This window comes from Hemiscyllium ocellatum, chromosome 16, assembly GCF_020745735.1.
Source record: "Hemiscyllium ocellatum isolate sHemOce1 chromosome 16, sHemOce1.pat.X.cur, whole genome shotgun sequence".
Classification (NCBI taxonomy): Eukaryota; Metazoa; Chordata; class Chondrichthyes; order Orectolobiformes; family Hemiscylliidae; genus Hemiscyllium; species Hemiscyllium ocellatum.
The window spans coordinates 54,991,827-55,016,222 of record NC_083416.1 but is presented as its reverse complement, the minus strand read 5'-3'; the positions used below and the strand labels follow the sequence as shown (position 1 = coordinate 55,016,222).

General features: G+C 39.1%; 1 protein-coding gene across 1 annotated transcript; it reads right to left on the bottom strand.

Moving 5' to 3' along the window:
- Window positions 1-3,052: 3,052 nt before the first annotated feature.
- c16h5orf15 (chromosome 16 C5orf15 homolog) lies at window positions 3,053-22,789 on the bottom strand. The gene is made up of 3 exons (XM_060836619.1): window positions 22,609-22,789; window positions 8,340-9,049; window positions 3,053-4,493 (listed from the first exon to the last, which is right to left on the bottom strand). Exons 1-3 carry the CDS (start codon window positions 22,787-22,789, stop codon window positions 4,359-4,361), a joined length of 1,026 nt encoding a protein of 341 aa, XP_060692602.1. The 3' UTR covers window positions 3,053-4,358.
- Window positions 22,790-24,396: the final 1,607 nt, after the last annotated feature.

Below are 24,396 nucleotides of genomic sequence, written 5' to 3'. Positions count from 1 at the left end.
AAAGAAAGCTTCACAGAAATTGGGGGACACACATTTTGAATATCTTTACAATGCATGGACATATTTTTGCATGCAGATCCAAATGTAGTTTTTGATAACAAAACCAAACAGGTGGAAGAGGTTATGAAAGTCGAAGTCCAGTGGTATAAGTTCTCAACTGGAGAAAGGCTAATTTTATTAAACTGAGATGTGGTTTAGCAAACGTGAGCAGGAAGCATTACTCAAGGATAAATCAATGTCAAAGCAAAGATTTTTAGCATTTTTTCCACCCAGCACAAGTAGAAGTGGCAGTTGTTTTATTGAACGTACAAATACAAGTACATATAAATTAGCAGGACTAGGCCATTATATGCCACCATGACTGATCTGATTGCAACCTCAATTTCACATTCCTACCTACCCTGAAAACCATTGCCTTCTTGTCAATTAAGATTCCTCCAACTGCTTCCACCTTAAAAACATTCTTTGGCCTTATTTCAATCACTTTCCACTGAAGCCAGAGAACAAATTCCTCATCTTGCTCTTAAATGGGAGATCTCGTTTTTAAACCATGGCCCTTGCTCTTCTTTCCCACGGTGGGTCACATCATTTTGTGATCCACCATCAAATCTCCTCAGAATCTTACATGTATCAGTAACATAATTTTTCATTTATAAACTCCATTCTGAAGACGCTCAGTCTATCAAACCTTTCTCCATAAGATAATCTCCCTCAATCCCAGGTAATATTTCTTTAAATTGCACAGCCAAGCAGACACTCAGTGGTTCTGAATATGTTGATCAATGTATGGACACATCAACTTCCAATTCCATTACCATGTACAGACCTCAGAGGAACATGTAGCAGCAAGATAAAATTATATTGCATGTAGATCCCACTTATCATTTGAGTGAACCTTCACTTAACAGCTAAAACATATACATGCTTTTTTAAATATGCAGACCAAAACTATACAAATTACTCCAGATGTGGCCTCACCAATGCTCTATAAACTTGTTAGGATATTTTCCTGAGGTTCCGCACATGATATGTAATTTGCACACACCAATTTCTGCACAGTTAAAACTTATTAAAGCTTGTACAAGCTAGGTGACCCCCTCCCCCCACCCCCCACAGGCATGCAAGGTTGAGTCAAAATGAAGCCCTGAACAAGCAATATACATCTACAAGTATGTCAGTTGGTCATGCTTATACATGCTCTGGCCACTCCCCCATAGTCACCTGCCACTCAAGACAATCCCCAGTCACGTTACCCCACATACAATGGTAGGATAAGATCATCCTTGGAGATAATGCAAATGCTAATGCCCTTATCCTGGAGAATACTTATGCAGACAATTTCCTTATTCAGTGATTTCCCCAAGACAATATAGATATGAGGTATCCTAGTTTCGGGAATGGCTCGAAAGCATTTCTGAATGGAAGAGATCGAATGATAGTTTAATTTGATAATAGTAGGACAGTAGTAGCGAATAACTGTCTAATTGGAGTCACATTCTTGCCTATCTTTCGTCCCCACCCACTTCCAGATTGTTCACTCAGTACAATTTAACTCTTTAATGTCCAGAGAGATATTCCCATTTAATCTTTTAACATTACAAACTGTAATATGAATCTACTGTTTTCTCAGGATGTCAGCATTTCTACTCCTAGCACTACCATTACTTGCCACATAACCAGCCCAGATTGCTGCCTCCCAGACCAAGACAGTACATTTGCAGCACCAACCCTTCCAGGGCTGGAGGTGCTTGAAGACATGCATTAGGACATTTATAAAAAGCTTAGAGATGATTGACAAAAGATGCACACATGGCAGATCTAATGGTATTCAGAAAATAAATTGAAAGGTGAAAATAGTCCATGCATTAAATAGGTGAAACTTTGTGGTAAACTCATGAAATTTGAGAGAATGGAAACAGCCATTCGCCCCATGTCTGTAACCTTTCCCAAAAGCTTTGCTCAGCTAATTCCATTCTCCACCCCTACCTTATTAGCCCACTAAGTCCATCATAATAAAACATAAGAACTGCAGATACTGGAGATCTAAAACAAAAGCAAAGTGTTGGAGAAACTCAGGAAGTCTGGTAATATTTGAGAGAAAAATACAGTTAATGTTGAGTGCAGTTACCTTTTGTCAGAACTAAATATTACCTATTTTTCTCTCCACAGATGCTGTCCAACATGTAGAATTTCTTCAGCGCTTTTAAAACTTCAATTCAAATTAATTATTTTTGTTATTTTGTGGGTTTTATACCAATTAGACTTACCAAAGCATATTTTAAAAAGTGGTGTAGTTAGATAATCTAACTGCTGTTGAGGAAAGACTTGCAGTTGGATCATAGACCATGCATTTACAAACAAGCTCCTACTGTAACATTCATAACTGATTCAATTGTCTTGAGTTCTACTTTAATGATCTACCCAGGAATTTATTCTGCTCATTCATAAATCTTTTGTGTTAAGAATTTCATGACTTTTATTCAGGGAATGTTTTCATTTGAAGTAATTTTCCATATTTACCTTTTCTACATCTTATGCTATGTCATTTTTTAAAAAATCATCCATAAGACGTGTGTCACTGGCAGTGCCAGCAGTTATTATCCAGCCCTTGAAAACGTGGTGGTGAGCAGCCTCCTTGTCGCCAAAATGATTGCTCCTCATTAGCATCCCACTAAAACTAAAACATCCAAACTTTTACGTTTACACAAAAAATCAGCCTTGTGGACTGTCTCCCAACCAATCTTTATTGCAGTGGAAAGGAAAGGGACAATAAAAAAAATCAAAACCATTGACTTACAAATAATTTCTATGTCAATTAATCATTGGGTAAGAAAAGGAGCAGGAGGAGGTCAATCTGGATAAGTGGTGATGTAATCCAAAACAAATCTCACAGGCACGCATCAAACAAATCAAGTGAGAGGCACTGTATTTTCCCATCTATGTATCCATTCAGTCCATAATCCTTGACGTGTCCCAAATCTAGAACCTAATTTTTGAGGAGACTCCATTTTCTCAATAACTACTAAATATTAAAGTAATAGAAGTCACAACATTAATTCTGAAACTTTATTAAAACATACAGAAGTTAGGTAAAACAAATTCTACCATATTTTATGATTCATTGTGCTTCTTTTTGCAATACTTGTCAGAAACACCAAAATCAAGTGTGCACGTAAACACTGATCAAAACCAACTAAACATTTCAGCAACCTTCATATCCCATGCTGATCTAACCATTACAATCATTGTAAGCCAATTACATTAGTTATTTTGCTTTAGGAATTTGACAATTTCTGAAACACACATTTAGTAACTGAAGCATCTCTTCTTAAAATGCAAACTTATCCATCACTCAGGTAATAGTAACCCATTCCAGAAACCAATTTTCAGTAAAATGATTTTCTGACTCAAACCAATAATGTAACATTTAACAGTTTCAAATTTCTAGCACTGAAACATCAAGAAAATATAAACTAAAAATAAAGTACACGATTTAAGACATCGCACTGAATATTCTGAAAAAAGTACCGTGCTTCTAATAATATATTCTAGAAAGCTAATAAAATATTCTTCACATTTCAGTAGACATGTACTTTGGAATAATGAGGGGGCAATATGCAGTTTTATAACAAGGCATTCTCCTAAGGCTATAGGTATATATTACCCTGGTTTTGGCTGATGTACCATTTAACCTTACAAGTAATATCTTAATAGCAAAGGGTCTTAAGACAAATAATGATATGACACCCAAAGAAATCATTTGCCACTTTTCATGACTATGTACAATTTTAACTGGCCCCTAATAAAGAAATTACAATCAATAGCCCCATGACTAAAAATAACTACACAACTTCTGTCATTGAATCATTTCTTCAGAATCTGAATTGGATGTGAACATTAATCTTGTATAAAATTTAAGTTAGCTAGTTACAGCTGTCCAAGTTTCAGATCCTAGAGTTTGTGAAAAATTAAATTCTGAAAGGCATTAAACCCAAATAACTTGATTTAAAGTCTTGTTCAGATGATCCTTGTTAGTCAGCTAGGTAGATTGTTCTTCCTGACTACTGATTTCAGCAGCTACCAAAGCAATGTTTGATTCAATGACAATAGGTATAATAATTCAAAGAACCATTTCAGAAGCTATGCTTTTATCAGATGCATTCTCAAAAGGTAGTGTTGTCATATATATTTTTTAACATTTTTGTTTATTTTATTTGAAAGTGCAAAGATTTTTTTTAATGCTGACAGAAAGGACTGGATAGCTATGTTTAGTGTTAATTGGCCACCAGCAAGATTTTGGAAAAAATTGAAAAAATGCAACTTTATTTACTTTTTTATTAAAGTTAGGAGTAATGCTTTTAGAAAATGTAGTCTTTTGTAATCTTAAGTGATGGCATAGCATCATGTACATTCTGGTCCAAACGGTGATATTCAATTGTTCTTGAGCAAAGACTATCCTTCCATCGTCTGCTTTGAACTAAGAGAATGTAAATCTAAAAAAGGAAAAAGAATAAACAATTACCAAAATTTGGCAAACAAGTCCTCATTTTCATTAAAATGAGGGAGGAAGTAACATCAAGTAAGTATTAATTTACAGTAACCTTTACATTTGCACACAAAGTATTGTACTTAACAAAAACAATTACCAAAATAGAATAACAGAATGTCTAGTGTGGAAGCAGGCCATTTAGCCCATTGGATCCACACCAATCCTCCGAAAAGCATCCGACCCAGTCCCACCCCCCACTTTATCCCTTTCACTCTACATTTCCATTGGCTAATCCACCTAGCCTGGACACTATGGGCAATTTTGCACGGCCAATCCATCTAACCTACACATCTTTGGACTGTGTGATGAAATCAGAGCACCCAAAGGAATCTCACGCAGATATGGGGAGACTGTGCAAACTCCACACAGACAGTCATCCAAGAGTGGAATCGAACCCGGTTCCTTGGTGCTCTGAGTCTGTGCCATCCTGCTAAAACAATAAAAGTTCTCACATACACATTTTGATATATTATGAAGAACAAAACAGAAAGCAGCTGTATCTCGAGTCATTAAGTAGTCTTATCCATTGCTTGGCTCCCTTAGCCGTTATGGACATCCACAGTACATTCTGTGCAATTGCCATCTTTAGAATAATACTAGGTGTGGGGGTAATACAGGTTCAGCAGCTGAGGTGACAGAAGTGGTAGTTGGTAATCAGCAAGTCAGATCTATGTTTGACCTGATGGCATGAAACTTCAGGGACACCAGTCAGTGTTGAACACTTCTTGGGAAATCCTCTCCAAACTGAATATCCATATCCCCATCTCTGATGGTTCAGTCCTATTGATAATGAGAAAGCATACTCAGCAATGGTGATAGCAATGTCTAGGATATATGGCACGATTCTGAAAGTATAAGATATCAGGCTGCTATTGTGTACTATTGTGTACTATGTTGGCGTAAGACCTTTGCCATTTTTGTCTCCAGTGCCTCAGTAAATGCCAGCAGGTCCATTCAATTTGATTCCTTTTAAACCGAGTGGCTTACTAGTTCAGTCAAGAATCACCCACAGCTATGCATCTGGTTTCACATGTAGGTTAGACAAGGACAGCAAACTTCCCAAAGAGGAATTTGTGAACTCGATGGGTTTTTATGGGAAACAATGGTAGCTTCAACACTATCATTACTGAGACTAGTTTTCAAATACAGACTTTTATTAATTGAATTTAAATTCAACCAACTGCCAAGGTGACATTTAAACTAGTGTTCCCATAGCACTGGCATACCACTGGGTCGCTGGCAAAACCAGTGGCATCACAATTACACCACTGCCTCCCCACTGTACATAGAACATTTTAGCACAATACAAGCCCTTCAGCCCTCGATGCTGTGCCAACCTGTGGAACCAATCTGAAGCCCATTTAATCTGCACTATTCCATTCTCATCCATTTGGTTATCAAATGACCATTTAAATCCTCGGAAACTTAGGAAGTCTACTACTGTTGCTTGCAGGGTGTCCGACGCCTTTACTACTGAGTAAAGAAATGACCTCTGACATCTGTCCTCTATCTATCACCCCTCAATTTGAAGCTATACCAGCTCATGCTAGCCATCACCATCCAAGGAAAAAGGCTCTCACTTGTCCACCCTATCTAATCCTCTGATCATCTTATCTATCAATTATGTCACCTCTCAACCTTCTTCTCTCTAACAAAAACAGCCTCAAGTCCCTCAGCCTTTCCTCACAAGACCTTCCCTCCATACCAGGCAACATCCTGGTAAATCTCCTCTGAACCCATTCCAAAGCTTCCACATTCTGTACGCAATACTCCAAGTGCGGCTGTACCAGAGTTTTTTTTTTAAGATTCCCTACAGTGTGGAAACAGGCCCTCAGCCCCACTTGTCCACACCAACCCTCTGAAGAGTAACATACCCAGACCCATTCCCCCTAACTAATTCACCTAACTCTATGGGCAATTTAGCATGGCCAATTCACCTAACCTGCACATCTCTGGACTGTGGGAGGAAACCAAAGCACCCGGAGGAAACGCACACAGACACGGGGAGAATGTGCAAACTCCACAGACAGTTGCCCAAGGCTGGAATCGAACCCGGGTCCCTGGCACTGTGAGGCAGCAGTGCTAACCACTGAGCCACTGTGTACATTTGCAACATGACCTCATGACTCCAAAACTCAATCCTTCTACCAATAAAAGCTAACATACTGTATACCTTCTAAACAATCCTATCAACCTGGGTGGCAATTTTCATGAATCTGTGCACATGGACACAGAGATCTCTCTGCTCACCCATACAACGAAGAATCTTTCCATTGGCCAGTACTCTGTATTGCAGTTACACCTTCCAAAGTGAATCACCTCACACTTTTCCCCATTAAATTCCATTTGCCACTTCTCAGCCCAGCTCTGCAGCTTACCTATGTCCCTCTGTAATCTACAACATCCTCTTGCACCATCCACAACTTCACTAACCTTAAATGTTATTCGCACATTTACTAACCCATCCTTCTAAATACTCAAGATCATTTATAAAAATGACAAACAGCAGTGGCCCCAAAACAGATCCTTGCGGTGCACCACTAGTAACTGAACTCCAGGATGAACATTTCCCATCAACCAACACCCTCTGTCTTCTTTCAACGAGTCAATTACTGATCCAAACCACTAAATCACCCTCAATCCCATGCCTCCATATTTTCTGCAATAGCCTACCCTGGGGAACCTTATCAAACACTTTACTGAAATCCATATGCACCACATCAACCACTTTACCCTCATCCACCTCTTTGGTCACCATCTTAAAGAACTCAATAAGGTTTGTGAGGCACGACCTACCCTTCTCAAAACTATGTTGACTATCCCTAATAAAATTATTCTTTTCTAGATTATTATAAGTCCTCTCTCTTATAGTCCTTTCCAACACTTTACCCACAACCGAAGTAAGGCTCACAGGTCGATAATTTACAGCGTAGTCTCTATTCCCCTTCTTGAACAAAGGGGACAACCTTTGCTATCTTCGAGTCTTCTGGCACTAGTCCTGTAGGCAATGACGACAAAGATCCAAGCCAAAGGTTCTGCAATCTCCTCCGTAACTTCCCAGAGAATCCTCTGTTAAATCCCATCTGGCCCAGCCGACTTATCTATTTTCACACTTTGCAGAATTGCTAACACCTCCTTATGAACCTCAATCCCGCTGGTCTAATAGCCTGTATCTCAGTATTCTCCTCGACAAAGTTGTCACTTTCCAGTGTGAATACTGACGAAAAATATTCATTTAACGCCCCTCCTCTCTCTTCGGACTCCTTGCACAACTTCCCTTGGCAAAAGCCTCAAAACTGTCGTCTTCTTCATGTGCAGAAATATATATTGGTTGATCAGAGAGCTCACCAACTCTCTTTGACTGGCTGTAATCTTATTCATTTATTCCTGACATACCTATAGGAAGTTTTAGGGTTTTCCTTGATCCTACCTACCAAAGACTTCTCATGTACCTCCTGACTTTTCTTAGCTCTCTCTTTTAGGCCCTTCCTGGCTAACTTGTAACTGTTTCTTCAACTGTTAGAAGACAAGAGGCCCAGAGCACCAAGGTATTCCTAATTCAGTACATATTTCTCATCAGAAAGCCATAAGGTGGCTTGAGCAAGAAACTGAGTGGGTTTTTTTCAACACTTGGAGTGAAGTACAATGTTGAAACATCCAACTGTCAGTCTTTTGCTTTAGTTACAGATATAGCAAAAACCCAGAGGCTTCTAGAAAGAACAGAAGACCTCACCTTCTGATTTAAAAGTTGATGAGAAGTTTGATCCATATAGTTTTAGCAGAAACTCACCTTTCTTTTATTGTGATATGTAATATAAACAACAGCAATTAGAAAAGCAGCAGCAACAAGGTAGAAAAAGAAGTGACTGTCTTCTTCTTCATGTGCAGATATGTATATTGGTTGATCAGGGAGCTCAGGAGGTTCATCCATATCATCATTTTCCAGATCATCCTCATCCAATTGGTTTATATCAAAGTACTCCTCTGCCCCCTTTTCTTCATCTGCTTCATAATAGGATGGAGAATTGCCTTGTCCAACAAGCAACAACTGGTTATCCGTTATTTCATCCATTTTCTCTGGATCTGTATTCGAAATTATACTTTCATCCTCTCCAATATCAGTGCCAATTACCATAACTTCTGTATCTTGCTTGTCATTAATGTTGTTACCTTCTACAATTGAAATATCCTTTCTAGTTGGTATAATCTGGTCAGAATTTTGGAGAGCAGTTGCTTTCTGTGTTATTGCTAGAAGAGATTCTGTACTCCTGACAGCTTCCGTTGATGTTGTTGAAGATTTCAAAGTGGTTGTAGATGTAGTGGCGGTGGTGGTTGTTTTCAGGGTTGTAGCATTAATGGTCAATTTCGTCTCTGTATTTTTGGATTGAATTGCTTTAGCTGACTCACTTCTCTGAGATGTCAGATTGTTGGTAATATTGGCAGCCTGTTGAATTACAGTCGTTCGTGTTACATTTCCTGTAGGGATGCTGTTGCTGGTTGCTGTGAAAAAGGCCACAAAATGGAAAAGTAAAATTAGATGAGTATCCACAGCAATTGTGCATACCTTCTCAACATTGCAAAGTTGTATTTAATCCATCCTAATCCTAGCAATGATAAACATGTACAAATAAATAGTAAGCACAGTAATTCTTTCAGCATTTCACAGAGTCATTTTCCAAGCTGGCTATGCATTAACATCCACCTGAAAAACACAGGCTGCAAAATATGCAGAAGTCACACCTTTTTCTCATATATTCATCAATACATATTTATTTTGAAACGAGGAGAAAGAATGGAATTAGGTAAAGATGGTTAGCAAAGTACTCAAATAGAACCACTGCACTTCAGGATATTGCTGCAACGTTTGGCAACACATTTTACTTTCCAAAATTCAATCAACACACAAAAACTAATTTAATTTTTAAAAATGAGTCGCGTGGAAAATGCATGGACTGTAATGAGGTCAGCCAGGTGTTTGGGGCTGTTAGCCTAGTCCAGTCAGGGAACCCCAGCTGAAAGATAAAAACAGGAATGTCAGAGGTTCTGCCCATGCAGAGTTGGCTGAGGAAGCAGGACCAGTATCAAGTACTGTGCACGTACAAATAAAGGGTAGCTTAGTGATGGGATATCAGCCTCTGTGGGATTACTTCAAAAAATTCATTAAAGAGCACAACTTCAACAGTGTTAAACTGATGCAAATGGAAACTCTCTGGTATGTATTTTCAACCTGTAACGATTAGGATTAAGAGCAGGAGAATGACAATTTACAGACATTTTCCAATCAACCTGTTAGAGATGTCATTACATACCTCCTTCATGAATGGACTTGAACTTGGAGTTCCTGGTCCAAATACAGAGACACTACCACTGCAATACAATGAAGGGAGCAGAACTATGGTAACTAAACTTACACATTACACAAAGATAGGTAGAAACAAATGCTTTGGAGAGGACATAATCACTCTGTATACTCATCACGTGATTGGACAAAAATCTGGCCAATGAAGCATAGTGTGGCAAAATATGAAATATTTCAATCTGGCAAGAAGAATGACAAAAAACTTATTACTTAAAACAGAGAACTCCAGAATCCCAAGATAGAGCCATACAACATGGAAACCGATCAGTCTGTCCAACCAGTCTACGCTCGTCTGTTTCCATTCTGTACATTTCTACAACTCCACAACCATGTTCCCAAACTAAACCAGTCCTGCATGCCTGCGCTTGGCCCATATCCCTCCAAACCTTCCCTATTCATGTATTTATCCAAATATTTAAACATTGTAACTGTTCTACTAGCACCTACCATGTTATCTGGTCGTTCATTCTACCACACGCTAAAAACATTGCCCCTCATTGTCCTTTCTAAATCTTTCTCCTTTCACCTTAAAAATGCACCAAGTTGCAAACCTCCCACTACAGGAAAAAGATCCTGGTCATTCACCTTATCCTCATGAATTTATAAAACTCCATAATGTCACCCTTCAAATTCTTATGTCTCCAGTGGAAAAAGTTGCAGCCTAATTTATATCTGAAACCCTCCATTCCTGGCAAAATCCTGGTAAGGCTTTTCTGAATCCTCTCCAGTTTAATAACTTCCTTCCAAAAAAGGTATCTGGAACTGTACACTGTACTCCAGAAGAGACCTCACCAATGTCCTGTGAAACTCCACTTGACACCCCAAATCCTATACCCAAATGTCTGAGCAATGAAAGCAAGCTACACACCTTCTTAACCACCCTGTCTACCTGTTGCACAAATTTCAAAGAATTATGTGCCTGAACCCTTCTATGCTCTACATTACCGGCCCAACCATTAGTTGTATAAGTCCAGTCCTTGTTTGTATTACCAAAAATGCAATATCATACAATTATCCAAATTAACCTCCATCTGCCACTCCTCAGCCAACTGACCCAACTGATCACAATTTCTTTGTAATCTTAGATAACTTTCCTGTCCCACTGCACCCCAATTTTGGTGTTATCTACAAACATACTAACCCTGCTTCCTATATTCTCATCCAAACTATTTATATAGACAAGAAACAAAAGAGATGCAGAAGAATCTAGATATTCTACTGCACAATCACAAAAGGATAAAATGCAGGTGCAGTAAGCAATTAAGGCTAATTAAATATTATCCTTTATTACTAAAGGAATTGAAAATTAATGATGTTCTGCTTCAGTTATCCAGGCATTTGAGAGACCATGTCGTAAATAGTGTGTGCAGATGTGGCCTCCTCACTAACAGAATGATATAACTGTTTTGGAAGTGATCAATAAGAGGTTTATTAGATTGATATTTGGAGTGAGTCCATGAGGTAAGGTTGGGTTTGTTTTAACTGGACGTGAGAAGAATGAGGCTTGGAAGTGTAATTGTAGTGTACAAGATCCTAAATTGGTTTGACAAGGTCCTCTTTTGAACGGGCCCAGAACTAGAAGCCGTCGTTTTAACATGAAAAGATAACATTGTTACAACTGAGATAACAATATTATTTTTCTCTCAGAGGATTGTATGACTTTGGAACTCTCTTAGAAGGTGGTAGAGGTGGATTCACTGACTATTTTTGGAATGTAGGTAAAATATTCCCTTGCCCAAAAAGATACTAAGGTTTACAAAGGTAGATGAGAATATGGAATTCAAAATATTAACAGATGACCCATAGTCTTATTGAATAAGGCAGGGCTATGCTAAAGGGGACAAATAGTTCTGCTCCTAATTTGTAAGTATGCTCATATGTTAGGGCAGATGACTAAAAGGATTAATCAAGTCTCTGATCAATGCCTGCTGAAGTAACTTACAGGTTACAAAAGCAGATCATAAAGTTAGTACCTGGAACATTGCTAATTCAATTATCTCATTCAGCGTACAAAAGAGAAGTTGAATGGCCTTTTGCATCAAAACAATCTGAGATTTTTACCCAAGATATAGTGAAAGGGACAGATTTGCAATGAAACACATCTAGTCTAGTGTGCGATCAGTGTCCTCAATTTTCATTGAAAATCTTTTAGTGAGGAGCTTGATTTAAGTAAAGATACAGTACTTAAGTCATCAAATTTCCACAATGCTTCACTGAGAACTGTGTGCATAAGGGTCAATGTTTTGCCTTGCATTACCTCAGCACTTACAGTACACTAAACGTTCAGACTCTGGCGCCTTTTAGTGCTATACAGGCTTATTCCCTCGTGGCACAGAAAAATGGAATTACACAGCTATTCACACACAGCACAGTATATTACTGCTGGAGCTGAATAAACTCATTCATGCATTGCCAAAAGGTTCTAGACCTCATTACAGACCACAACTATTTACTTCATGTCTTTCACGAAAATGTCTGTATTTATGTAACTAGTGGCTTGAGACTACATAATATTCAAGTCTATTTCAATAGCACTATTAGTTGAACATATCCAATGTCAGCTCAACCTTTCAATATAGAAAAGTAGACTGCAAACATCTGAATCTCTTCCCAAACAAAATTAGTAAAGATCTACACATTGTTTTACTGTAGTGGCTATAAAATTACCAATCACATAGCTCTATTATATCCTTTTAATATAAACTATTAAAATAGATGGCAAATATGCAACCCTGTATTTTCAATGTCGTCTGCTGTCTGTGTTAGTTCTACATCAGGTTTCTATCTTTCACAACATTATCCTTGTATTACCGGAGCACACATTGGGTCACAGTCACATTAAACACATTTACAAAAATAGAAAAATCTTTCAGAACTGATTTAAAGGAATTTTTTTTTAAATCTGTACTACATTCAAATAAATGTGCAAAGTACAAACAAGCTTAAAAAGAACAATTCAGCTTACTTGACAGAATTACATATACAAAGAAGTGTATTTAGCAGCCCAACTGATTTAAAACAAGGTGGTTAATGTACAAAAGATAGCAGTATCAAATGTTGCAAAATTGACCTCGTGGCTTTTAATGGACACTGTACAGCTGACTGACAAGTTAATTAAATACTCAGTCCCTCTTTCTGTGTGTGCTGGTCAGGAGGTTCATACGTGTATTTTATTACAGCAGTGAGTGTTGGTCAGCTATTAAAGTAGGAATGAGCTCCGAACAACACTGCACAATCTCAAGACCTTTTACAGTTTGAAACACAAACTACCAGAAATACTGGCAGGTGAATCAGCAACTGAATAAAGGTACAAAAATGAAAAATGTTGGAGTGAGGCTGGCTGAAAAAGGAAACAATAACAATTTACATATTTATGGCAGTTCTTAGCAAGATAAAGACGTTACAACTTAACAATTGTGTTATAAAGCAAACTTTTACAGCGTCACAAAAGGTGACCAAAAGCTTAGTTAAAGAGCTAGGTTTTAAGAATGAATCAGAGGAGAGAAATGTAGAAAGGGCAGTGAGAGAATTTGAGGGCATAGGCTTTTATCAACTGGAGGCACAGCTGCCATTGGTGAAGCAATTAAAATTGAGGGTGCTCCTGAGACCAGAATAAGAGCAGCACAGGTGTCCCTGAGATTAGCATTTTAAAATTGAGACAGGTCTTGACTGAGAGTCAACCTGAGTCAGCAAGCATAAGGGTAGTAGTGAACAGGATTTAGTACAATTACGGATACAGGCAGCAGTGTTTCAAATAATCTGAAGTTTACAGAGTAAATCATAGGAGACTGGTCAGGAATGTTCTTGCCTAGTCCAATCTAATAAAGGCATAGAGGAGGTTTCAACAGAAAAGCTGACGCAGTCACAGGTTCACAAGAGGACAGACGTAGAAATGGTTTTCATAATAGCTTAAGTGGTTGGAAACTCATCTCAGGGTCAAATATAACTCAGCCCCAGCATGTTGCCAGGTAAAAGGAGAGTGAAGACACTGCTTCAGTCTTCCTTATATTGAAGAGGATGAAAGTTTGAGCATGCAATGCTGGATGTTAGACAAACAGTACATTAATTCAAAGATAGTGGAAGAATCAAAGGTGATGATGACATAGGGTTGACGGTCCTCATATCACGAATGGCAGTATGTGAATGCAAAACGGAATTTGGCCAAAGGTAAATCCCTTTGTCAGAGCACAATGCTGGCACAGGGAATCGATGCCTGTGAATAATATCAAGAAATTCTTATTTACTCTCATCAACTCCTCAGTTTTGAGCACCATTATTAAATCTTCTCTTCTTTGGGTTGTTAATGACCAAATGTTTCTTCAATTCAAGGCAAAATGTACAATCTCAATTTACGTTTTTATTAATGTTTTTTAAATTACAAAAATGAGTGCGCTTCAAAGGACTGTGGTGCCCTGAGATGTTAAGGACATGAAAGTGCTACGTAATTGCACTTTTTTTTCTGTAACCATAACAGTACATAAATGTCTTGTCGCATGAATACATTTGAAAGTGTAGAAATAACATTACCTCCAATAGTTACCTCAGTTTAACAATTCAATAGCTGCACATTTTACTTTTTAGCAAACCAATAACAAACATCAAAGAGCTTGGCCATGAACCAGTAGAACAAAAAAAACCTTTTTAACAGTTTTCAAATTGATATTCAACTAGCACAATTGTGAATCAAGAAATGTGCTGGACTGAAGTTTTTTTTAAAATCAGCCTTTCAAAATTAAATTCATTTCTCTAATCAAGTTGATAATATTTGTTTTGAGTCTATTACGGGAAATATCAGACATATTACAACCCAGCCAGAGATATTAATGCTTAATTTATAAAAGAAAATAGTCTGGAATCAAGATACACTGAAGCACGGCGTTCCAGCAAATACAATAGTTTTTCCTGGAAAACTGATTATAAAGGAGTTCATGTAATGGAACATTACTCACAAATGTAAAAAAGATGAACTTTCAGATTCAAACTATAGATCACTCAACATTTGGAGAGCATATTCAGGCATGGCATTTTTTAAGAAGTCATTTAATTGGATAGGATGGGCTGTCAAAATAATAACTCAATTTTATCCCATGCAAAAGGATACAAAAGGTTGAACACATCGGAGATCTTTATTGCAGTTAAAGAACGGTGTTCCCATGAAGTATTAGAAGGAAGTCTCAAAAGACAGCCCAATCTATCATTCAAAGAGTCTGTAAAGGTGGATAAATCCCCAGGACCTGATCAGGTGTACCTGAGAACTCTGAGGGAAGCTAGAGAAGTGATTGCTGGGCCTCTTGCTGAGATATTTGTATCATCGATAGTCACAGGTGAGGTGCCAGAAGACTGGAGATTGGCAAACGTGGTGCTACTGTTTAAGAAGGGCAGTAAAGACAAGCCAGGGAACTATAGACTGGTGAGCCTGACCTCAGTGGTGGACAAGTTGTTGGAGGGAATCCTGAGGGACAGGATGTACATGTATTTGGAAAGGCAAGGACTGATTAGGGATAGTCAACATGACTTTGTGCGTGGGAAATAATGTCTCACAAACTTGATTGAGTTTTTTGAAGAAGTAACAAAGAAGATTGATGAGAGCAGAGCAGTAGATGTGATCTATATAGATTTCAGCAAGGCGTTCGACAAGGTTCCCCATGGGAGACTCATTAGCAAGGTTAGATCTCATGGAATAAAGGGAGAACTAGCCATTTGGATACAGAACTGGCTCAAAGGTAGAAGACAGAGGGTAGTGGTGGAGGGTTGTTTTTCAGACTGGAGGCCTGTGAACAAAGGAGTGCCATAAGGATCGGTGCTGGGTCCTCTACTTTTTGTCATTTACAAAAATGATTTGGATGCGAGCATAAGAGGTACAGTTAGTAAGTTTGCAGATGATACCAAAACTGGAGGTGTAGTGGACAGCGAAGAGGATTACCTCAGATTACAACAGGATCTGGACCAGACAGGCCAATGGGCTGAGAAGTGACAGATGGAGTTTAATTCAGATAAATGTGAGGCGCTGCATTTTGGGAAAGCAAATCTTAGCAGGACTTATACACTTAATGGTAAGGTCCGAGGGAGTGTTGCTGAACAAAGACACCTTGGAGTGCAGGTTCATAGCTCCTTGAAAGTGGAGTCGCAGGTAGATAGGATAGTGAAGGCGGCGTTTGGTATGCTTTCCTTTATTGGTCAGAGTATTGAGTGCAGGAGTTGGGAGATCATGTTGCAGCTGTACAGGACATTGGTTAGGCCACTGTTGGAATATTGTGCGCAATTCTGGTCTCCTTCCTATTGGAAAGATGTTGTGAAACTTGAAAGGGTTCAGAAAAAATTTACAAGGATGTTGCCAGGGTTGGAGGATTTGAGCTATAGGGAGAGCTAAACAGGCTGGGGCTGTTTTCCTTGCAACGCTGGAGGCTGAGGTGTGACGTTACAGAGGTTTACAAAATTATGAGGGGCATGGATAGGATAAATAGACAAAGTCTTTTCCCTGAGAGTCCAGAACTAGAGGGCACAGGTTTAGGGTGAAGGGAAAGATATAAAAGAGACCTACAGGGCAACTTTTTCATGCAAAGGGTGGTGCGTGTGTGAAATGAGCTGCCAGAGGATGTGGTGGAGGCTGGTACAATTGCAACATTTAAGAGACATTTGGATGTGTATATGAATAGGAAAGGTTTGGAGAGATATGGGCCGATGCTGGCAGGTGGAACTAGATTGGGTTGGGATATCTGGTCGGTGTAGACAGGTTGGACCAAAGGGTCTGTTTCCATGCTGTGCATCTCTATGACTCTAACCAGTGAAATCAACCATTTCGTCAGAAGCTTTGAACACAGTTAGTAGCATATTTCAGATAGATATTGCTGTGATATTTAGCTGCTGGAAGTTACATATTTGTGAATTCTAAATATTAAATATCAGAATGCTGGAACTAAAAGAAAAAAGCAGTTGTTGTATTTGCTTTTGTTACATTGCACTCTCTTTTCTCAACCTGTTAAATCCACAATGACTTTTGTAATCATTTTAATTTTCCTGCAAGCATTTTGGAAGGCAACCCTGTTTTAAATCTAAAGCCAGACGTTCAAATTAACCAATGCAATTCAGCATAACCAACCCCAACAGCGCTTCATCAATTCCTTAAAATATAAAAGGTCAAAAGATTGAAAAGTGGGATATTTTCAAAAAGATGAGAACCCTTACAAATTTCACCCCCAACATATGCATATTCTGTCATTTGGTATTTCAGTATTGCACATGACAGCTCAGATTTTGCTGAAGTCTAGTATCTTGCACTGCGCCACATTAACAGTTCCTTTGCTGTTCAGCTCAAATGCTGTAAATTACTGGAAATCAGAGCTGAGAACAAGAAAGCTGGAACCATGGTGAAACATGAGACTTATAGGCTAGCCATATAGAAGGAGATTTAAGGATTGAAAGGAAAAATAAAGAATGACAGAAGTCAAAAGAGTGAATTTAGATGAAATTAAATACAAAATTTGAGTTTCTACTTGATCTTTCATGCCAGTAAAAGAGTGTGGTAGTTTTTAAAAAACAACTGGGGGAATTCTCCTCCATTCTCTAATTCATTCTTCAACATACATCATAAAAATAAATTATATGATCATCTTCACATTGCTGCTATGGAATCTTATGCACAGATTGACCAACACACATCTAAAATTACACTTCACTGATTGTAAGTAAATTTGGAATGTCCCAGGGGCATGAAGCGTGCAACACAAATGAAAATCTCTATTTTTTTTTATTCATCCCAAATTGACACACAATTTACACTTCAAGAACAGAACAGCCATTAAATACCGTTTTCCTAGCAAATTCTGGACCTAAACAAGTACATCAAGTAGTTGATACAAAAGCAGTTGCATCAACAATTAGCACAAGTCAAAATACATTCCAGGGGCTCTATGAAACAGATATTCAAAGTATTAATATTTCAGTCTTATGCCAATATTGTACATACTCATATTTTACAGTTAAATGCCATCTTCATGGTGCACATCACATTGTCGATCTTAGAAACATGCAAACACATACCTAATACAAGATGCAAATGTTTACTTCGGCCAACTGAAAGACTGATTTTAAAAAATGTCATTCAGGTTCCACAGGTACACAGACAGCCCCTTAATCTACTTCACACCATTATTTGACCTCCGCCACTGCCTTTATTCTTGGACTGTTCACTTGACATTCAGTCTTGAGTAAGATAAAATTTCTACGAACTGTACAGTAGGATGAATGTGGTTGCTGGTTTCAGCCTGCACAATAACTCTGTCCCTAGTATCTGCCTCAGGTGAAACCATACAAAGTCCTATCTGACTTAGGAGGTGATTCCCAACACATATCCCTTCCAGCACCAAGACCATTCACTTCCCTGTCCGCATAATTTCCCATCTCCACTCCCTTAGCATATTTGCTGCAAAATACCTGGATGGTCAATGTACAGACTTGTACATACGAATGATTAATTCCGATCTCTATATGTAAAGAAATAGAATGTATACATACACATGGCATCACCAATTACATAGATATCTTAATAATTTAAGAACAAAGTATATTTTGAAATAAAAAAATTGCTGAAACTTCCAACCAAACTTTTGTGACCTCCAATCTCAAACATTTTAATGTTCTTCTGACTGACCTATCATCTTGCATTTTCCATTAGCTAAAAGTTCAGCCAAAAATTCTACATTTTGCCAAATTCTCACATTGTTCAGTGTACCTATCACCCATACTTGCTTTCCTACACTGGCTCTTGGTTTTAGAATTCTTAAACTGTCATGAAATTGCAAAATATGGACTTAGAATCCTATCAATATATTTATTACCTCAGATTTTTGTATGAAATAAAACACCTTTAAATCAGCCCTTCACTGTTTGAAACAAAGGCTGAAGAAGTCTTGGCAAGAACAGTAAAGTTTCAGAAAACCTCAAACATGGATTAGCATGTCTGGGAAGTTCTCCTGCAGAATTTCACACTTGCCATCAATTGAACTATCTGGAAAAAGCCTTAGAAAATAATCAGATGCCATCTTGACTGCAGAAACTGTTGGAGACAAAGGGAAACCATTTTACCAAAAAGGTGCTGGAGACCTGTTTTCTGATTCATTGGCACCCTGACGCCCATGACACGGGAGATCAAAACCCCGTTCTAAATAGTGCACCAATAGCCAGTTGTCACATGACTGAAATTTGACAAAGAACTAACATTATACTTTTTTTGCAAAAAACATCAAGGTGGCCTCCAAGTAACAACATCTTTCCCTGAAGAGTTTTATCAAGCTCGGACCTGATTGTTGTTACAAGTTGGAATATGTCACAGAGATAGAGAATTCAAATATAAAAAGGAATTTCAAGTGCAAAAGCACCCAGGCTGAGATGTAGTTTAAAACAGACTATTCCCTGGAGAACGAACCAACCAACCTACACTGGCCACAGCAATAGTGGATAACATTAAGATCAACATTTTCTATTATGGAACGTTTTTCAAAATCCCATTTCTTACCCCACCCCCCAACCACCACCCAGCTGGTAATGTTTCACTTCATAGTAACATTTGTCTCACAAGATTCAATACTTTAATACAGTCTTTATTTTTAACTGAATGAGTATACAATAAAATTAGCACCTTACTTCTAACTAACTCAATATCTAGCCAGTTTATTTCTTCATAGCTTTACACGTACATTAATTGACAATAAAAATCTTTTTAATTCTAACTCTGTCATACCAACCTCAGGAATGAAGACAGAATTTTATCACCCTTCAGACTTAGCCGTAACATTGCACGTTAAGGTTCACCCTCAGCTTATCCATTATCTATCACTGTAACGTCCATTAAGTCTGCAACTTTTCAGAAGCCGCACATCAACTCTAATCCATTACACACCCCTTCAAGCTTTTAACCAACCTCTCGAATTGCCCTTCCACAGCCAGCACCCCCCTTTTTCACAGCATATTTAACGAAGTAAACATCAAAAAGTGTTCACTGAAACATTATCAAACAAAATTTGACAAACACATGTAAGATACAAACCCGAGCAACCACACCTGATCAAACAAATAGATTTTGTGGAGCAAAACAGAACAGAAAAGTTTGCATTTAGATTTACAGAACTTGGGACCTGCACTGCTAAAGGCACAGTTGCCAATGATGAAACTGGGGAAGCAATGGGGACCATTATTGGATAAGCAAAAAGATCTTAGAGATATATTGGGCTGCAGGTGTTTAAGAATATCAGGAATGTCTATAAAATGATTTCAAAACAATTATGGGAATTTTAAATTGAGGCTTTGCAGAAAATGTTGGTCAGCCAAAACAAAAACAGAAACAGAAACTGCTGGAGAAACTTAGCAAGGGGAAAAATTAATCAGAATTGCACAACTCTAAAACATTAACTCTGCTTTCATCCCATAGAAAATGCCAGACCTGCTGAGTTTGTCCAGGAGTTTCTGTTTCGCTTCCAAATCTCCGGCTTCTGCAGTTCTTAGTTTTATTTTGGTCAATCATCAGATGCATGGCTAATAGATGGTCAGGACTTAATGCAGTTTAGGATACAGGCAACTACATTTCAAATGATTATATCCCATCCCAATATTTCTTCTTTTGAGTATGTGTCAAGTACAATATTTAAAAGCATCTGAAACAGAAAGGGTTAGAGGGATAGGGGCCAAATGCTGTCACAAATGGGACTAGGTCAAATTGGGTTGCATGGTCGGGGCGGACAAGTTGGACTGAAGGTTCTGTTTCCTTGCTGTATGACTCTATGACATCACCTTCCTTCATTATTCTTGGGTCAAAACACCAAAAATCAACACCTTTTTTGAGAAACCAACACAAGGCTTTCAGTGATTCATACTAACCTATGGTTGGAAAACAATCTTGACTTTTCAATTTATCCCAATCAAGTTAGCTGATTTCAGAAAAGCAAATTAGGATAAGAATTTCATTGGTCTAAGTCATACTAAAAAAGCCAAACTGTTAACAGCCAAACTCCACTTCGGAACTTAATAGGTACCAATCAAATAAAATACACCAGTCAGTCATAGAGACATATAGCACGGAAACAGACCCTCTGCTCCAACTTGTCCATGCTGACCAGTTATCCTAACCTAATCTAATCTAGACCCATTTTCTAGCACCTGGCCCATATCCCTCCAAACCCTTCCTATTCATATACCCATCCGGATGCCTTTTAAATGCTGCAATTGTACCATTCTCCATCACTTCCTCTAGCAACTCATTCCATACACGCACCACTATGTGAAAAAGTTGCTCCGTAGGTCTCTTTAATATTTTTCTCCTCTCACCATAAACCTATGCCCTCTAGTTCTGGACTTCCCCACAGCAGGCAAGAGACTTTGTCTATTTATCCTATCTATGCCCCTCATGATTTTACAAACCTCTATAAGGTCACCCCTCAGCCTCCAACGGTCCAGGGAAAACAGCCCCAACTTAGTCAGCCTCTCCCTATAGCTCAAATCCTCCAATCCTGGCAACATCCTTGTAAATCTTTTCTGAACCCTTTTAAGTTTCACAACAAGTCAATTTGAGAAAGTTATTATAAACTTTTACCTAAATGCCAAATGTTTACTTTACATCAGACTTGATCTGATAACATTTGCTTGACCTCAAACATGAGCTAATGTTTCAGCATGTTTTGTTTGTATTTCAGATTGCTAGAATATGCAGTATTTTGCTTCTGTATTAATGGATCCTTCAGCTCAGTTCTTCTTCTGAAAAGATAGTTCTAAAATTAGTATGCCAATTCTGACTAAAAGCATTACAAAGAAAAGATAAACCCACTTTTGTTTATGTACAGGCATAAATCAAACTACTGGAAACAATGATGCAAGCTTAATGAAGGGCCAACATTGTAGCTTAGAACATTTTAAAACAAACAATTTCATTCCTAAACTTGCTTGCATTTCAGCAGATACATTTAGCAAATTTCCTGTAGCACAAGTTTACAAAATGGTCTTAAATTGATATAACGAAAATTGTTTTTGCAATGTTGTAGAGTTTGCAGGGTTTATTCATTTTGTTGGCATTTGTCTTATTTCTATCACTGCAGTTGGTGCGTAATCCCCCTGATAAGGTTTACTCGATAGGGTCACAATCAATGAGTGGGCATAAACAAAAAAAACCCAACAAAGGTGCAGTCAACAATTTACAAAGCTAACTTTCATTTTGGAATGAAGACAAAAAAAGCCAGAAATACTCAGCAGGTCAGAGTTAAGATTCCACATTGATGATTCTTTATCAGACCATCCAGATAAAAAGTTGACTCTTTTTCACACCATTGGTATTGCCTGACTGTTGAATATTTCAAGCACTTTTTTTTATTTTAGATTCAAAGCATCTGTACTACCGTATTTTACTTTTTGCTTTCATCTCAGATACTACTAAAAAAGAACTTGTCTGAAACACCATATCGAGTTAATACATACGTTCAGTAGCAACTAACTTGATGCTTACACAAGCCCTGCCAACAGTAATCGGTTTGGAGAATCTGACCAGCATTTTTTTTTAACTTTATTGAAATCAAGAATTTCAGACCACAAACATAGTATTCCACATCTACCCAGAGGATCACTCTATAGAATGAATTCGACCCCACTCTCCCAGGCCCCCACTATGTGAGTACCGGTACTATCAGATTTATAATGAGAGCGCCCCACCCCCACTAACCGTTGCTTTCCTGACCATCCGCGACGACCACGGCAGCACTAACAACGATCAAAACCAGTGTGAAAGCGCGCGCCTTCGCCCAGATCTCGGGACCAACGCGCGCCTCCATCTTCCACAATGCCTTCAACTTGACCAGTGACATCAGCATCGCCGCACGATCCCGGCCCCGCCCACTTCCCATCCCACACGCGCACACGTCACCCCGCCCATTTCCCCCTAAACCTCACCCACATCGCCCCGCCCATTTCCCCCAAACCTCACCCACATCGCCCCGCCCATTTCCCCCCAAACCTCACCCACATCGCCCCGCCCATTTCCCCCCAAACCTCACCCACATCGCCCCGCCCATTTCCCCACACCTCACCCAACCACGTCGCCCCGTCCTTTTCCCCGCCGCATACGCACACACATCACCCCGCCCCACACATATCGCCCAGCCCCTTCACCCTCACGCGCATATCGCTCTGCATCTTCATCCCTCCTCACGCCCGCATGTTGCCCCGCCTCTTCATCTCGTCACAGGCACGCACATAGCTCCGCCCCTTCATCCTCTGTCAGGCGCGCACATCCCCGCGCATTTGTACCACTCACCCAGCCTTAGCAAAGAGACAGTTAGACTGGAAACGTCAGCTTTTTTTCTCTCCTTACAGATGCTGCCAGACCTGCTGAGATTTTCCAGCATTTTCTCTTTTGGTCGACAACCCACCCATTGCCCAAATCACATATGTCCACATGGCCCCTTTCACGCCCACTGATCACCCCACCCCATCCCACCTCCTCATCCCAAATACCCCGGCCATTACTGTCACCCCCTCCACTCACCCACCAAGATCGGTGCAATTCCACCTGCTCTCTGCCTCCAGGAACTTACAGAGCTCCATTGTGCAAGGCAGTTCCAGCTTCCAATATGTTCTTCTTTTACTGTTGTACAGCTCTTCATAGAGATGTACAGCATGGAAACAGACTCTTCAGTCCAACTCATCCATGCCAACCAGATATCCCAACTGTGGGAGATTAAAAATGTAGTTTCGGCAGATGGGGGTGGGGAAGGGGAACATTATACAAACGGTCGTGGAATTCTTATAGCATGTAGCATACTTAAGGCTAAAACTATAATGAACATAGAGGGTCTTTTAAAGAAAATAGTTTTAAGTTAGGAAATAACTAAGAAGGGTTGTAGCTGACCATAAAAAGCAGCAGCAGGGGTATTTCACAATAAAGCTTATAGTATGATAAGAGAAACTGGATAAATGAACAAGCTGTATGAAACAAGGAATGCAGACATACAAGGACGGCAGATTGGCCAGATAAGAAAATAACTAGAGAAAAAAAAGTGAGGTAATCGGCTTATGATAGGATGGGGAAAGGGAGGCGTGATTCCGCAACTTTTAACTGAATAAGAATGCTTACATCCTTTGTTTTCACGCGCATATTTGGTTGATTGTAGAGGCGTCCGGTACTTTCAAGGTCATAATAAATTGTTCTTGTTTCCAAGGCTTTGTCTCAGGCTGACTTGAGAGTGAGTTCTGTTTCTCACACCAACCCAATCTAGTCCCACCTGCCAGCACCCGGCCCATATTCCTCCAAACCCTTCCTATTCATATACCCATCCAAATGCCTCTTAAGTGTTGCAATTGTACCAGCATCCACCACTTCCTCTAGCAGCTCAATCCATACACATACCATCCTCTGTGTGAAAATGTTGCCCCTTAGGTCTCTTTTATATCTTTCCCCTCTCACCCTAAACCTATGCCCTCTAGTTCTGGACTCACCAACCCCAGGGAAAAG

Excerpts from the sequence above, each read along its gene's own strand:
- c16h5orf15 (XM_060836619.1), bottom strand. The coding sequence starts at position 22,789 with ATGGGAAGTGGGCGGGGCCGGGATCGTGCGGCGATGCTGATGTCACTG. Across the intron at positions 9,050-22,608 it reads GGATGGTCAGGAAAGCAACG|CAACCAGCAACAGCATCCCT; the intron begins GTTAGTGGGGGT and ends CCTTTTTCACAG. Across the intron at positions 4,494-8,339 it reads CATATCACAATAAAAGAAAG|ATTTACATTCTCTTAGTTCA; the intron begins GTGAGTTTCTGC and ends TTCCTTTTTTAG.